At 39.4% G+C, this 18,274-nt stretch overlaps 1 protein-coding gene across 3 annotated transcripts in view; it reads right to left on the bottom strand.

Annotated features, from left to right (window-relative positions):
• Window positions 1–18,274, bottom strand: part of phf21aa (PHD finger protein 21Aa) — a 40,851-nt gene that overhangs the window by 16,947 nt on the left and 5,630 nt on the right. For all 3 annotated transcript variants that reach the window (XM_060858879.1, XM_060858880.1, XM_060858881.1), the window contains exons 2-5: window positions 11,983–12,034; window positions 9,475–9,567; window positions 8,101–8,133; window positions 7,932–7,997 (exon numbers count right to left, since the gene is read on the bottom strand). In XM_060858879.1, coding sequence (XP_060714862.1) covers window positions 7,932–7,997; window positions 8,101–8,133; window positions 9,475–9,567; window positions 11,983–12,012 — 222 coding nt within the window. In that variant the 5' untranslated portion in view covers window positions 12,013–12,034. The remainder of the gene's footprint in view (window positions 1–7,931; window positions 7,998–8,100; window positions 8,134–9,474; window positions 9,568–11,982; window positions 12,035–18,274) is intronic.

Here is an 18,274-nt window from a genome sequence, read left to right as displayed (position 1 = left end):
ATCGGGAGCGTTGAGATTACGTAACATAAAAGCATGTAACGTTCCAGAAACGTGAGCGTAAAATAAGCGAAGGCACTCGCACGGCCGGATGGATTTAAATGTGATTTAAGCTCTTTGCTACTAGAAGCATGCACACTTGCAACTTTCTGACGTGTATGAAAACAATAGCTGTATCCTGTAAAACAAAGTTACTGCTTTTTTGTACGACTTTATCGCTGATGGTATGAAAAGTACCGTCGTGGGTTTCTATTAACAATCATTAGCTGTTCATCTCTCTCTATCTCTGACTTGTGGGCGTTTTCACGAGTAGGCGAGTAGTTATGTCCCTCCCTCATGGCCAGTGCTGGCATATTTGCATGACTGGTTCTTATCTGCCCCCACCAAAGAGCAGGCAAATCAGGGCACATCTACCCTCCACATACACACAGCAGTGCTTGGACTTGCAATGATTTAATAATAATAATAATAATAATAATAATAATAATAATAATAATAGTAATAGTAATAATAATAATAATAATAATAATAATAGTAATAATAATAATAATAATAATAATAATAATAATAATAATAGTAATAGTAATAATAATAATAATAATAGTAATAATAATAATAGTAATAATAATAATAATAATAATAATAACAATAAAAGCTTTTTGTTTTACCATCAAAACTCAAAGTTTAAGGTAGACTGAGAACGTGAGCTGTTTTGTCACCAGTGTATGCCACACAATTTTATAGCTGCCAGTCAGGTCGCTAGTGCCCCTTTTCCACCGAGGCAGTTTGAGTGCTGGTTCGGAGCCTAATTTAAAACCAGTTCTTTCTTTTTCGACAGACAAAGCACCGGCTCTGAACCAGGAAAAGTGGTTCTTAAGTAGCACCAAAACGTTGCTGGTCTAGACTTAAGAACCACTTGTGTCAGGAGCTGTGGCATAGGGCAAAGGGGCATATGTAGATGGCAACTTCAGCTGTAATCCACCGGACTTGATGAACTGCAAGCATTTTTTTTCGCCCCATGATTTCTAATTGCAGCAAAAAGAAATGTGTGTTTTTTTGTGTGTTTGCTGTGGTCTGAATCTGAGTGGGTTTTTCTGATCTTCCCACCATGTTGGATTTCTTTCACACTCACTTGATTCTTTTGCACCCTTGTGCATTCGTGTTCGTCTCACATCGTCATAGACGTGCATTGAAACGCCTGCACAATTATTAATTAGGTGCTATTATGAACAGCAGGTCACCTCCTTTGGAAACTAACTATGTTGTCATTGGCTAAAACATGGTTACTTCGCTTCCTGATCCGACCTGAGTACGAGTTGGGTTCACGTTCAGAATGCCTCCCGACCAGAACTAAGGGTAGTCCATCCAGCCCTCGGGTTTTTTTTACCTGGTTCCTGTAGTGACTACAACCTGTTGGTTCACCTGGACATTGTAACAGTCAAACATTATCAATAATTAAGGTGGCACAAGGTTCTCGACCTTACACAGATGCTCTACCACGATTGTGTACCGTGCACCAGCTCTGACCATTGAGTTTCCTAAATTTCTTGGATAAAAGCAGCAGTGGAAATCAAGGTCTTGTCATGTTAAATCATCGTACAGAGTTGCCATCAATCATGAGCCTATCACTGGGCATGAATGTACCCTGAATGGGACACCAGTCCATGGCAGAGCATCAGGCACATCACACACACTTATTCACACCCAGAGGCAATTTATCACAGTCAGTCTACCCACTGGCACGTTGGAGAGGCATGTTAGGAGGTGGGGGGTGAAACCAGAGAACAAGGAAAAAAAACCCTACACAGATACCATTTATAGAATCTGTTTATAATTTCACTACAGTTTTACACCTGCTAAAGACGCTTGATTCTGAGACGCTTCATCAACAAACTTGGATATAAAGCTCAGTAGATGCTTGATCCACATTTGGTTAGCCTGAGGTAAAAGTTTAAGCCAGACGTTCCAGTACTAAAGTACTAACCCGACCATCAGTGGGGGCTGTGAATGATTCGGTATCGTGTTGCTTTATCATGCAGAAAGACAGAACATGGCCTCATTATTTCTGTCACACTTCATTTGATGTGTAGCTAATGCTGTGTTTCTCAGAACTTTGTGGACGAGCTGTGTAATGGTGCAGGACTCCGGGTTCCTGTTCATATACACTATACAGCCAAAGGTATGTGGACATCTAACCATCACACCTACACACAGTTCTCGCCACAAAATGGAAACACACAATAGTCTAGGATAGATTTGTATGCTGTAGTGCTATAGGTTCTTTCACTGGAACTAGTACCTCTTTTCCACCAGACAGAACCGGGTGCTGGGTCAGAGCTAGTGCTGGTGCTGGTTCAAAGTTAGTTCCACTGGTGAACCTTCTAAGAACCGGTTTGCCTTTCCATCGGCTAGAGAGCCGTCACAGAGCCGAGTCTGACGTCACTGTATACGTGTCAGGTTTCCCAGCAATGTTAGCGCAGCAGCAGCAAACACAAACACAATGGCGGATGTTGCTTTACTGTTAATGCTCATGGCTTTGTGAACCTAAGTACAGAACTGGTACTAAATTACAGTAGGCTCTGGCTCCGAAACAGCGCTCAAACTGCCTCGGTGGAAAAGGGGCATAAGGGGCCCATAGTGAGCTCCAGGTAGACATGATGTACCAATGTTGGAGTGTCCTGCACAGAGCTCCAACCTCAATCCACACTGAACTCTGACTGCACCCCAGATCCCCCGATCTCACCACTGCTCGTGTTCGAGTGAGCACAAATCCACACGCTCCAACATCTAATAGAAGGCCTTCTCAGAAGAGTGGAGCTTATTATTATCTGCAATGGGAAGTTTAAAAAATACATATAGGGGGTGATGCCAGGCATACAGAGACGTTTGGCCACGTAGTGTCCAACATGTTACAGTTCTGTCTCTGGAGAGCCTTTGACAACAACTGATAATGTCCATAATACGAGTTTCAGCAGAAACTAGGATTTGTTTCAGAAAGATCATTAATCTCAGTGAGCTTAGTAATGATTTGTGCACGGTGTTGTATAGAAACACTTTGTCAGGCGTACACAGTGAGAACCGGTGACTGAGTACTGCGATAGATGATGCAGTCTCTCTCTCCTTCTGCTGAAGACATACTACCTACTTTTTCTGATGCTCTCTCTTTGCCCTTAATGTCATTTTATTTCTATTTGATAGTGATAATACCTTAACACACACACACACACACACACACGCACGCGCACACAGACATCAAGAGAGTAGCTGTGAGGATCTTTCTGCTTGCTGTCACTCTCTCTGTGCTGGTATTTAACCAGCTCTGAGCCTCCGATTAAAATTCCACTCACATTGCCTGCTTCCTCACACACACACACACACACACACACACACACACACACACACACACACACACACACACACACACACACACACCCCACATTTCTCTCTCTCAGCACTAGTGCACATCTAGTCATTACGAACAGCATGGAAGTGCTGATCTGGCTCTCACAGGCTTGTTTCACAAAGCCTTCTATCTTTCATTTCAATTAACCCAAACTTAGACGATCACCACAGGAGAGCGAGCGTGTGTGAACGTCCCGGAACACGGCTCTCGTTCGGGATTCGTCCGTTTAGAAACAAAAACCAATAAAAGATAAAAAAGAGATGTTAACTCACATAGTTTCCTATATTGGGGCCAGTGGACACACTTACAGCTTATCTGCAGAGTCGTGTGCTTCTGTGGCTTTCAAAGCATTAAACAAAACAGATCAGATGCAACACACTGCTCGGTCCAATACCTGAGCACTGAAACAGCTGCTGGTTTATAGCTTCACTCCAAATAAACTGGCAATATTCAGGCCTACACAGAAACCACAAATCAGAGAAAGAAATTAGAGGGTAGATGTGAAAAAAGAGAGATGTTTTCTGCCAACTTCCTCGTAGCAAACATCTTTAGTGCTGCGTCCCCTAAACAATGCAAGACCTGACCGGCTTTGTACTTTAAAGGTGCGGTCTCCGTTGTTTGAGAAATGCTTCAGAAAACTGCGTTGGGCCACCAAACAAAACAAAAACAAAACAAACGTGTAGCCAACGAGCAGAAAGGGGCGGGGCTTGTCAATATGTGCGGAGAGAGTGTTCAGTGCGCATGTGTGACATTAGCAGAAAGCGGTTTTAACATTGACATGGAGGATAAAAACAAAGAAAGAAAGTGAAGAAAGACTTACGATAAGGCAAGAAGTAGGACGTGTTAATATAGGATCAGCTTTCCAGCGCTGGAGAGAACTGAAGGAGCAGGAAGTTGGTCACATATTCACAGATTGGAGTTTCCCGAGTCAATAACTCCTGAGCTAAACACTGTTACTACACAAATAACACCTCTTTTCTATCGTAGTAATGTAGAGACGCAGCTACAACCGTGTTTTGTGTAGTAACAGTGTTTAGCTCAGGAGTTATTGACTCGGGAAACTCCAATCTGTGAATATGTGACCAACTTAAGACGCCGAGGCGCTTTTTTCCTTCTCGATAGGTGAGTAACGTTGGTTTTGCTTTGTTACACAGAACTAATATATGCCGTCCTTTACATGATTATGCTTGTGTGTCATTTTTGCTTGTTTGTTTATCTGCAATCGTATTGTTCTTCCCTTCAGCTATGATAAAGACACATTTCTTTCCATTAGTTGTCTGGGTTACGTATGTATGTGTGGGTGGAGCTATCAATACAGGGGTGGGACCTATTTGGGATAGGTGCGTGTTTGTTTTGGTGATTTTAAATGTCAAAGCAAAGCTTTTGTGATCTAACTACAACTAGAAATAAAACTACCTTAGCGAATAGCCAATGACCACATTTCTGTACAGAGCTGTGACAGGATAACACACATAACACAGGGTCTGATATCAGGCTGCTACATTCATTCATCAACTGCTTCCTGCAGGTCCAACGGTTTTCTACACTAGGTGTTTTATGTGCTACTGAACACATTCTACAAATCTACAGATATACAAAAACATGTACACATTTAGTGCTGATTTCCACTTCAACGTCCATTGCGTTGCTTTCTTAGGTTTAAGAGCAGCGATACACAAAACCCTTTATGTCACACCAGCTAAAAAGCACAGAAACTCATGCACACACACACACACACACACACACACTTTGTTATGACTGAAAGAAATTACCTGCCCCACACACACACACACACACACACACACACACACACACACACACACACACACACACAGTAATTCTGACTGGTTGTGAGAATCTCATGTACTCTACCTGTTGCTAAGAAACAAAGTCTTTAACCCCGTCTCTCCCAGGCTAATAATGATCAAAATACTCTGAAATAAAAAAACTCTAGTCGGGGAAAAATACTAAATCCATTACCACTGAACCACTAAATAGATTATGTTCCTGTTCTGTACGGACGCCGAACACAAAGAGACACGGGAAGACCAGCGTGTGGACGTCAAAGCAAAGAAAACGACGGAGGAAGCATAAAGAAGAGCTGGAGCAGGGTCACAACCTCATTTATGTCTTTCTAAATGAGGCCTAGCAGCAGTCCTTTGCACTAATAACTGGTGGTGTTTAAAAGAATTCTCAGCATGAATGTACAAGACTGAGCGAGTGAGGAAAAGCGAGAGAGGCAGGAAGAATGAAGGAGATCAATAAGCGACAGGTGGAAAGTGTTTTCTTGAGGAGATTTCACACTGTGTGACTATACAGCTCGTCAGACACGCCGCAGAGAGACCGCTCTCTCGCTCTCTCACTTCCCCTCTGTTGCTTGACTACCTTTCTTTTTGCCTTCTCCCACTCAGAAGGCTTTACTGCTACAGACTCTACATTCAGCACGAGCGCCAGGCTCCACTGGGCCACCACAGCAGCTCCGTGTGCCGTTTACTGGTATTCGTTTATCAAAAGTTTCCAAACAAATTCTCTTGTTGAACATTAAGACAGGAATAACTGACTAGGCCCGATGCCAATGTGTGTGTTCACACTTTCTCCCAATTGCTTACACATAGCTCTGTAAACAATGTCTCACTTTCTAAAATGCTCAAACACAGAATGACACAAATATACTGTGAGCAAAATGAATCTCTGGCTCCGAAACCAGCAACAAAATGCAAACCGCATGAAACGTTTAGATCAAAATAGCACATTTACTTAGAACATGTATGTTTCATGCTGCGTCGATTATTATCATTATTATTATTATTATTATTATTATTATTATTATTATTAAACATGTCCGTTACAGGAGATATGCTGTGTCACTGCTGTAGACATGTAACTTATAATGTGTTATAACTTATAACTTATGTATAATGTGGGAATAAACTACAGGAAAACACACACACAATTACACACACACACAATCACACACACACACACAATCGCACACACACACAATCACACACACACACACACACACACACACACAATCACACACACAATTACACACACACACAATCACACACACACACAATCACACACACACACACACAATCACACACACAATCACACACACACACACACAATCACACACACACAATCACACACACACACACACACACACACAGGCAAACTAGACTCACTAGTCCATCTACTGGCTGATTATTATCCTCTGGTGTAAATGAAGATTTTATTCCACCACTTTGACACAAAGCCCTTCTTTTACACTTCCATCCATCCATCAAACTCCTCCTCTATTTTCTCTATTATCTTTCTCTCTGTTTTCTCCAAACGTCCCGACCATAAAGCAGCCTTTCTTTTTTGTATTTATTCCATCTGTATATTCCTGCAGTGTACATCCTGTAAGCCAGATCCTAATTTAAAATCACTTCTTTCTTTTCTTTAAGTTCTTAAGTAGCACCATAACATTATGGTCTAGACTTAAGAACCACTTGCATCAGGGGCTGTGGGCGGGGTTACTGTGACCAACAAGACAAAAGAGAACGTCGTTAGCGCCATTTTTAAATCATTTAAAATCAGGATTCGCCACGTTTGGGTGCCAGTGTAGGTTCACAAAGCCATGAGCATTACCAGTAAAGCAACAACTGCCATTGTTGATGATGTGTTTGTGTTTGCTGCTGGTGAGCTAACGGTGCTGTATAACGTTGTATACAGTGACGTCAGACTTGGCTCTGTGACAGCTCTCTAGCCCATGGAAAGGCAAACTGGTTCTTAGTGGAACCAACTTCGACCCAGCACCAGCACTAGCTGTGAACCAGCACCCGGTTCTGTCTGGTGGAAAGGGGGCAGTAGGCGGGACATAACATATGACATGATAAAGGCTCATAGAAAAGAAACAGCTTCATCCAAATGTCCTCCTGGGAAAACATTCCTCCTGCTGACCATAAGAGGAGTGATCCAAGGCTACCAGATCTTTGCATGTTCCTGTACCACCAGACACTGCCCTAGTCTTCCAGGTCCTCATCATCCCTGTCATCATATTTCAGCTGATTTTCAGAGATCTATGAAAGTGTGAAATCTCCTCCTTCCTGAGATATTGACACTGGCTCTTAATCTACTCTCAGCTCCAGTGAGCTGCCTTTGTCACAGAAAATCAGAAAGCGCTGCTTAGAGAACAGAGAGCCAATTTGGTTATTAAGAACTGTGTGCCAGAGAGCAATAAGTGTGTAAACATCCCTCAAAACCGTCGCTTGTTTGCTTATTTATTGCAAATAGTAAAGAACAGTGTGCCTTAAGTTTGTAGTTAAAACACTAGTTTTATTTTTACGCCTCTTCGCTGGAATTAAACAGTCACTAAATAATAAAACTGTAAAAACAAAAAGGATCAAATTACTCTTTTTAATTTCACCATTAAATTGTCTTCAATTGTCTCTCAGACCCAGATATCGCTCTCTCTGTCTCTCTCTCTCTCTCTCTCCCTCCCTCTCTCACACACACACAAAGTCAGATGTCTTTTGTCTCTTACCTGTCGCTCGCTCAGCACTGTGATCTTGGCCTGAAGGTCATGCAGCTGTAGCTTCAGCTCAGCATTCTACACACAAAAGAAACGCGATCACTGACGCTCCTACTGAGAAATCGTATATGTGTGCGTCTATTTATTTATTAATATATTTACATACTGCTCCGGCTCTCACCTGTGGATCTTGCTTCATCTGTGCGACTAGCTTCTGCAGAAAGAATGACATTGAGACAACGTATTAGAGAGAGAGAGAGAGAGAGAGAGAGAGAGAGAGAGTGTGTGTGTGTGTGTGTGTGTGTGTGTGTGTGTGTGTGTGTGTGTGTGTGTGTGTGCGTGTTTGAGAGAGAGAGAAGCAAACAGAAAGAATAGTCAGAACACAGATCATTCAGAGCTCTTCATATACTTGGTTAGCCAAGCAGAGTGTAATTCAGGCTGTTCACACAGCGACCCCTACAGGCAGAGAGTGAAACTGCAAGCAGCAGCAGCACAAATCCTACAGCCTAGTTACAGCTGTACTCCATGTTCGAGTTCACAATTACAGGGTTTTTGCTTCTGTGGCAAAATGAGGCTGAACTAAAAAACGTGAGAAGCCAGAAAAATATTCATGTTTGATTCTGCTTCAAGAAAAAAGCCCCAGAATGGTTTCTATAGAATATAGTGTGGGTATTAATGCGACATCCAAGCAAAAGTAAAAAAGTTGCAAAACAAATCAACATAAATAAACAGCGCAATTTGTTCTTAACGATCATAAATAAAAGGTGAAGACGTGAAGCAACGAATAACTTCAAATGAATATTTAACATAAACAGATCCGACTCGTTCGTGTGCAAGTCGCAATGTTTTCAATCCCAAGCGACTTCCTGTTCACTAAATAGTGAATGATATAATACAGTGTTCACTACTGGTGTGGAAGATCACTTTTAATACATAGTAATGCGTAATATAATATTATGTCTCATCAGGTGTAGCAGACTCCTGACTCATCAAACACTGTTGCTGAAAAAGTACTAAGTGGGAAAAGAAGCTCTTTTGTTTTTGTTTTTTTTAAGACTGAACCCTGACAGATATCACTTACAGTGTGATCGTATTTCTAATGAAACGCCCTGTAACTGGGCCACACGGAGCCCAGATAAGTTGGGAACGATTCGTTCTGAATAGATTTTGAATAGATCGGACGAGAGATGACTTCTATGGCTGTGGTTATGGGTGCTGTAAGACTTGCTCTAGTGAAAAGTTTAAAGTCAAAATACCTTCTTTAAGGTGAATATTTTAGTCATATTAATCTAATGTACATCTCCCCTATGAGCAGTCATGTGACTGTCATAATGAGAAGGTGAATACCAGCATTACTGTATAGGGCAGTAAAGTCTTTACATCCACGTGGTACACATCAAACCGAGAAGGTGGTATGTGTGTGTGTGTGTGTGTGTGTGTGTGAATTACTAGCTGTATTCATAACGCAGACAGAGTTCATCAGAATAAAATCATATTAAAATATATCTTAAAAAATATGCAAAAATATCTCAGGGTCCCAAGTTAAATTTATTACCTGATGAATCTGTATCTCCACTTTGAGAGCCTCCTGTAGACTCTGGAGCTCCATCATCAAGCCCTTCTGCCCAAATTCCACACCTCCCTCAGCCTAGCGGGACAGAGACAGAAAGTGAGACAGTGGTTATATAAGTATGTGCACCCTTTCATAACAGGCGGTGTGACTAGTTTCAGAACAAACCAATCACGTTCACAGGGAGATCGTACAGCTGACGTCGCTACGATTATTCGGATTAACCCCAAATAAAGATCAACTGTTTTATGTAAGGTTTTCTTCACGTCGTGTTGGTGTTTACTGGTTCGACTGCTAAAGCTATTGTCCACAAAGCTTGGCTCTCGATCAGGAAAGAATCTCCGTGACATGAGATGCACTGGCCTTTAACAAAGTAAACAGATATAGAAAATGGAGCGCAACAGTGACGTCTTCTTTATGTCCGTCCAGAAAGGTTAGAAAAGCACAAGACAAAAACTTTCCACGGAGCTGCAGGAATATCTGAAGAGTACTGATTACTCGCCGCATGTGACAACAAGCTCCTCTATTCTTGAGAGACCTTTCTTAAAATAAATAAAATAAATAAACTAACACAATTATATGTTATATTAAAACTATTATATTAACATAAAAACTGATGCCTGAGTCACCTCAGACTTGATCATTGAGGATAAATACAAACACATTGAAATATATCTAATATTAAATTAATCTTTATATTCTTTATAATATCCTTTTGTTCTATGTTTATGTTCTGTAAAGCTGCTTTGAGACAATGTCAATTGTAAAAAGCGCAATACAAATAAATGCTAATTAAATTGAAATATGAATAAATAAATAAAACAAACAAACAAACAAAAACAATTACAAACCCAAACTAAATAACCCATAACCACGTGGCCATGTGTTATGGTTGACACCAAAAATTATAATAATTTCATTATTCTAAAAAGTAGGTTTAGTGAAACCCCCCCCACCACCACCATAACACACACACCCCATAAGAGCAGCAGGGCCACGGTGCAGCATAAACATCTATAAATACCAGCTGATATTAGCATAAAACCTTCAGGTGTTTGCTAATAAGCTAAAGATAAAAAGGAATTTCACATTTCAGCACAACAAAGACCTGAAGCAGACATTCAAATAAATAAGAAATGGACTCATCCAAAAGAAGATGAATGACTCCATCTATACATCTGTGGGGTGATGCGGCACAGGCTGGGAAAAAAGAAATGATTAATCTACCCAGTCAGGAAGACCAACGTTGTCCTGACACAAAAATGTTTTTTTTTTTTTATTATTTTTAATAAATGCTAGGAGTTTCTCTAATTTGTGGTTACACCGAGTAAAATCAGGTTTAAGTGTTGATTCTCATTATATATTACGTATATAACCGAATATGTGCATCAGACACGAATACGGACGTGAACAGTACGTGTATTCTGTGTTCAGGGTTTTGTTCTGAGAAAGCTTTCAGAGAACGCTTCAGAATAGTCGAGCTGAGCACACTGGGGTCCTACAGGACAAATGAAGTCGTGTCAGCGTGTGGTTTTTATTGTAATAATGCACCTTAATGAACAGCTAGCAAAAGCTCATAGGGAGAGTTGCCAGGTTTCAGCGAAATTCCCAACCTACTACTCAGAAAGCACACAAAGACATATATATATATAAAAAATAAAAATACGCATTTAATTCATTTTAAATGTACATTTTCAAAATTCCTGTTTAAATCACTGTATTATTTCTGGCACTCTTCAGAAGGTAACAGAGAGATCGGAATGAAAAGCAGCTCCCTCTTTGACTTGCAGCTCCCAGCATGTGCGACCCTGCTTTAGTGCAGATAATGAAAGCGTGTCCAGTGAACGTTTCTGATCTTTCTGGAATGTAAGAAATCCAAAAATAAAGTAAATCTGAGCAAATTTTATGAGACGCTATGAGTTTAGTACAGATGTAGCATAAAGAGGGGTGAAGTTACCGAGCACTGACGCTGGAGGAGGTTTCTAATGACATTCTGATGAACATCTTATAAACGTCTTATGAATTAGTCCACGCTGGGCTAATCTAAAGGCCATCACGTGATGTCTGTTTGACATCATTTGCAACGGAATTGATATGAAACGGCTTCTGTTTCTGGTTAAAGTTAAAATTCATCCGCTTGCATAAGTCTAGTGCATAGCGTTAGCGTTTAGTGTGTAGTTGGTCATTTGGGACGCAGCTACAGTCACGTTAGACTTTAAATAAAAACTAAAGAAATAAACAAACTCCTTGTATAGACCACACCCACGTTTATGATTTAAAGCTAACATCTACGTGCGTTTATTGCTCGAGGAGGACGCTGTGTACTGATATACCGCGTATCGACTCCTTCCGAGAGTCGGTGAGCCACTTAAACGTTACACTTTAGCTTGCACGTGTTTAACCTATAAATGACCGAATGAAAGACGAACCGCTGGATCGCATCTGTCATCTGATCTCTGTCTAATCTGAAGCAAAGTGTAGTGTGGTGTGTACCTTCACAGCGACTGCTGTCTTGAACACCATCCAACTGGCAGTGTGGGGGAGCCTGGAAAAATGAAGGGCAGATATGAGTCACTGACAGACACACACACACACACACACACACACACACACACACCAAACAAAAGGCTAATTCTCAAATACTTTTACAAACACTACGTTTTGATCTGATCACTATTAGGTAAGTCCTAACAGACAGAACACCTAACCCTACGCCACACCACTAGCGTCCAGCAGTGAACAACTCTCGCTTTCTAACAGTGTAAATCAGACAGCGTTCATCACTGACCTGATACTAAAGTGCAATACAGAGAAAGGTGTGGATTTATAAGCAACTGGTTGAGTGCAGACTTCATAGAAAATAAATCAATCAATGCCCACATGACAAACTGCTTACACCCAGAGTCACAGATATTTACTGTTGATCAGCTGATGTTTTTTGTGGATTTTGGCATCAGTACAGTATAGTAACTGGTCTTTTACACTTTTATCAGTGACATAAAATATCAAACAAATCTGTCACTGGGTCTGGACAAATATGAACATATTATTATTATGAAAAATCTCAAAGTATAGTGCGTGTGTGTGTATGTATGTGTGTGTGTGTGTATGTTTGTGTGCGTGTCTGTGTTTGTGTGTGTATGTGAGTGTGTGTGTGTATGTTTGTGTGTGTGTATGTTTGTGTGCGTGTCTGTGTTTGTGTGTGTATGTGAGTGTGTGTGTGTATGTATGTTTGTGTGTGTGTATGTGTGTGTGTATGTTTGTGTGTGTGTATGTTTGTGTGCGTGTCTGTGTTTGTGTGTGTATGTGAGTGTGTGTGTGTATGTTTGTGTGTGTGTGTATGTTTGTGTGCGTGTCTGTGTTTGTGTGTGTATGTGAGTGTGTGTGTGTATGTTTGTGTGTGTGTGTATGTTTGTGTGTGTGTGTATGCTTGTGTGCGTGTCTGTGTGTGTGTGTGTATGTGAGTGTGTGTGTGTATGTGAGTGTGTGTGTGTGTATGTGAGTGTGTGTGTGTTTCCGGTGTCTTAGGGCTAGTTGATTAAAGAGAACTACTGAGAAACACTGACAATACTAACAATAATCAGCATCACTATCTATAAACTATACAAACACAACCGGATTAAAACAGTAAAGGAATATTTGTGTCACATGTTGTGTAACTATTTGTCAAACTCTTCTATAGAATGCTGCATTGTTTAATTCATGAAACTGTTAAAAATGCAAATGCAGTCCAGATACACGTGCAGATTAACTGACAAACATTTAATGCATAGTTTAGGAATAAAAAACAACCAAACAAAGACAAAGCTAAACTAATCTATAACCCTAACATCAACCCTAATATCCAGATATACACATGTGGATTTGGGTGAGAACATGTGAGACCAAAAAAAAACACTTCGATAAGCTGGTGTTTATGGAAACTTGATTTTCACCCTGGTTACATTACCCACAATGCTGTTAGACTACTTTGTGATAGTGGTGTCAGTGGGATGTTCAGTCTCTACCTAGAGAGAGCAGTGCAGCAGTCCAGCTCTCTCACCTGCTCATCTGATACACGCTGCTCAAACACATCAGCTTTATTGCTTTGTAGATCACAAAAACGTACGCACGTATATTACGCGCTATTCTACACTGTTTTGTAGTAGAAATAGAATTGTACTTCGAGTAGCAGGATGATGTGGACTGTTGTTCACTTGATGCACTCAGTGGGCACATAGTGGGAGTGGGGCAGGGCTACTACGAGCTTATGCCCCTTTTCCACCGAGGCAGTTTGAGTGCTGGTTCGGAGCCAGAGCCTAATTTAGAACCAGTTCTTTCTTTTTCGACAGACAAAGCACCGGCTCTGAACCAGGAAAAGTGGTTCTTAAGTAGCACCAAAACGTTGCTGGTCTAGACTTAAGAACCGCTTGTGTCAGGGGCTGTGGGCGGGGCTACTGTTAGCGCATTTGATAATGTACCTTAAGTCCTTAAGTATACTAATGTTTAATACACTTTTACCGCAATATGATCAGTTATCAGCACACATGATAGTACAAGCTAAGGCTAACTATTTTCTGTGTTAATGGTAAAATAACGTTATGTACTTTCTCGATTACAACCTCCGTTTATACAGATTACATTACATAGAGCTGCACGTACACGTTGGATTCGCCGCGTTTGGATGTTAATGTAGGTTCACAAAGCCATGAGCATTAACAGTAAAGCAACATCCGCCATTGTTGATGATGTGTTTGTGTTTGCCGCTGCTGCGCTAACGTTGCTGTGTAACGTGCCACGTTTACAGTGACGTCACACTCGGCTCTTTGATGTGTCTCTAACCAATGGAAGGCAAACTGGTTCTTAGAAGGGAAGTGGAACCAACTTTGAACCAGCACCAGCACTAGCTCTGAACCAGCACCCTGTTCTTTTTGGTGGAAAAGGGGCATTAGTGTGTTAGTTTTCATGGATCATGGGGGCAAAAATGGGGAAATGATGGTGAAGAAAATTCCTTTCATGTATTCCGGTGTCACGTTAATATGCGTCTGATGTCATTTACCATCGACTAGGAGACGTCTTATAGTTCTGTTAATAAAAAAGTTAGCATTCGATTTGAAACGATAATGTCCTTCTAAAATTCCTACACTAGACAGAAAAGTGTACGTACAGTACGGCTTTTAACTGCGTTGTGTAGCTGTGTTGCATTCTTCAGCTAGGAATCTGATGTCTCCTGTCTCATCTCATCAACCTGAATTTCTCAGCAAAAACATACCGTCGTCCCATATGTTTTGAGACTACTGAACTTTTCTCGATCTCAATGTGGCAAACGACTGCTAACTTCTCCTGACTGTAAAGCACCAAACCAAGTGTTCTGCTCTAAACACGTGCTAATAGGTTTCAGAGAGACTTCAGTGGAATGAATCTGAGATAAGCAGAAATGTTTTTATTGTTCCAAAAAAAAAAAAGCAATTTCCACCTTGGAGCCGTAACACGTCAGTTATTCAATTTCTTTGTTGATTAACAGTTAAAAATAAACACAGGCAGGTTCTGACTCATCGAAGCCATGAGAGCACGTCTCTGCCGCATGTTGTTCAGGCTACTGAGCTACTTATCTTTTTCTAACGAGGCTGGACAGTGTTCAGTTACCAAACATCAGCAGTGAGAACATGTTTGAACCTTAAGTGTACAGTAACATGGAATAAAATCTCATATCATATCATTCAAGGATGATGCAACACCGGCTCCAGTTCGCTCCAAAGGGATTGGAACAGCAAGGCCAACTCTGATGTTTTTGTTATGCTATAAATCACTATATACACCCACTATACTATATATCTAACCCACTACACTATATATCTAACCCACTATACTATATATCTAACCCACTACACTATATATCTAACCCACTATACTATATATCTAACCCACTATACTATATATCTAACCCACTATACTATATATCTAACCCACTATACTATATATCTAACCCACTACACTATATATCTAACCCACTACACTATATATCTAACCCACTACACTATATATCTAACCCACTACACTATATATCTAACCCACTACACTATATATCTAACCCACTACACTATATATCTAACCCACTATACTATATATCTAACCCACTACACTATATATCTAACCCACTACACTATATATCTAACCCACTACACTATATATCTAACCCACTACACTATATATCTAACCCACTACACTATATATCTAACCCACTACACTATATATCTAACCCACTACACTATATATCTAACCCACTACACTATATATCTAACCCACTACACTATATATCTAACCCACTACACTATATATCTAACCCACTACACTATATATCTAACCCACTACACTATATATCTAACCCACTACACTATATATCTAACCCACTACACTATATATCTAACCCACTACACTATATATCTAACCCACTACACTATATATCTAACCCACTACACTATATATCTAACCCACTACACTATATATCTAACCCACTACACTATATATCTAACCCACTACACTATATATCTAACCCACTACACTATATATCTAACCCACTACACTATATATCTAACCCACTACACTATATATCTAACCCACTACACTATATATCTAACCCACTACACTATATATCTAACCCACTACACTATATATCTAACCCACTACACTATATATCTAACCCACTACACTATATATCTAACCCACTACACTATATATCTAACCCACTACACTATATATCTAACCCACTACACTATATATCTAACCCACTACACTATATATCTAACCCACTACACTATATATCTAACCCACTACACTATATATCTAACCCACTACACTATATATCTAACCCACTACACTATATATCTAACCCACTACACTATATATCTAACCCACTACACTATATATCTAACCCACTACACTATATATCTAACCCACTACACTATATATCTAACCCACTACACTATATATCTAACCCACTACACTATATATCTAACCCACTACACTATATATCTAACCCACTACACTATATATCTAACCCACTACACTATATATCTAACCCACTACACTATATATCTAACCCACTACACTATATATCTAACCCACTACACTATATATCTAACCCACTACACTATATATCTAACCCACTACACTATATATCTAACCCACTACACTATATATCTAACCCACTACACTATATATCTAACCCACTACACTATATATCTAACCCACTACACTATATATCTAACCCACTACACTATATATCTAACCCACTACACTATATATCTAACCCACTACACTATATATCTAACCCACTACACTATATATCTAACCCACTACACTATATATCTAACCCACTACACTATATATCTAACCCACTACACTATATATCTAACCCACTACACTATATATCTAACCCACTACACTATATATCTAACCCACTACACTATATATCTAACCCACTATACTATATATCTAACCCACTACACTATATATCTAACCCACTACACTATATATCTCACCCAATACACTATATATCTAACCCAATACACTATATATCTAACCCACTATACTATATATCTCACCAACTACACTATATATCTAACCCACTACACTATATATCTAACCCACTACACTATATATCTAACCCACTACACTATATATCTAACCCACTATACTATATATCTCACCAACTACACTATATATCTAACCCAATACACTATATATCTAACCCAATACACTATATATCTAACCCAATACACTATATATCTAACCCAATACACTATATATCTAACCCACTATACTATATATCTCACCAACTACACTATATATCTAACCCAATACACTATATATATCTAACCCACTATACTATATATCTAACCCACTATACTATATATCTCACCCAATACACTATATATCTAACCCACTATACTATATATCTCACCCAATACACTATATATCTAACCCAATACACTATATATCTAACCCACTATACTATATATCTAACCCAATACACTATATATCTAACCCACTATACTATATATCTCACCCAATACACTATATATCTAACCCAATACACTATATATCTAACCCACTATACTATATATCTAACCCAATACACTATATATCTAACCCACTATACTATATATCTAACCCAATACACTATATATCTAACCCACTATACTATATATCTCACCCAATACACTATATATCTAACCCACTATACTATATATCTCACCCAATACACTATATATCTCACCCAATACACTATATATCTCACCCAATACACTATATATCTAACCCACTATACTATATATCTAACCCAATACACTATATATCTAACCCAATACACTATATATCTCACCCAATACACTATATATCTAACCCACTACACTATATATCTCACCCAATACACTATATATCTAACCCACTACACTATATATCTCACCCAATACACTATATATCTAACCCACTACACTATATATCTCACCCAATACACTATATATCTAACCCAATACACTATATATCTAACCCACTATACTATATATCTCACCCAATACACTATATATCTCACCCAATACACTATATATCTAACCCACTACACTATATATCTAACCCAATACACTATATATCTAACCCACTACACTATATATCTAACCCACTACACTATATATCTAACCCAATACACTATATATCTAACCCACTACACTATATATCTCACCCAATACACTATATATCTAACCCACTACACTATATATCTCACCCAATACACTATATATCTAACCCA

The sequence above is a fragment of the Tachysurus vachellii genome, chromosome 23 (assembly GCF_030014155.1).
Source record: "Tachysurus vachellii isolate PV-2020 chromosome 23, HZAU_Pvac_v1, whole genome shotgun sequence".
NCBI classification, from domain to species: domain Eukaryota; kingdom Metazoa; phylum Chordata; class Actinopteri; order Siluriformes; family Bagridae; genus Tachysurus; species Tachysurus vachellii.
Note: the sequence above shows the minus strand (reverse complement) of the source record. Positions and strands in the feature narration are given on the sequence as shown.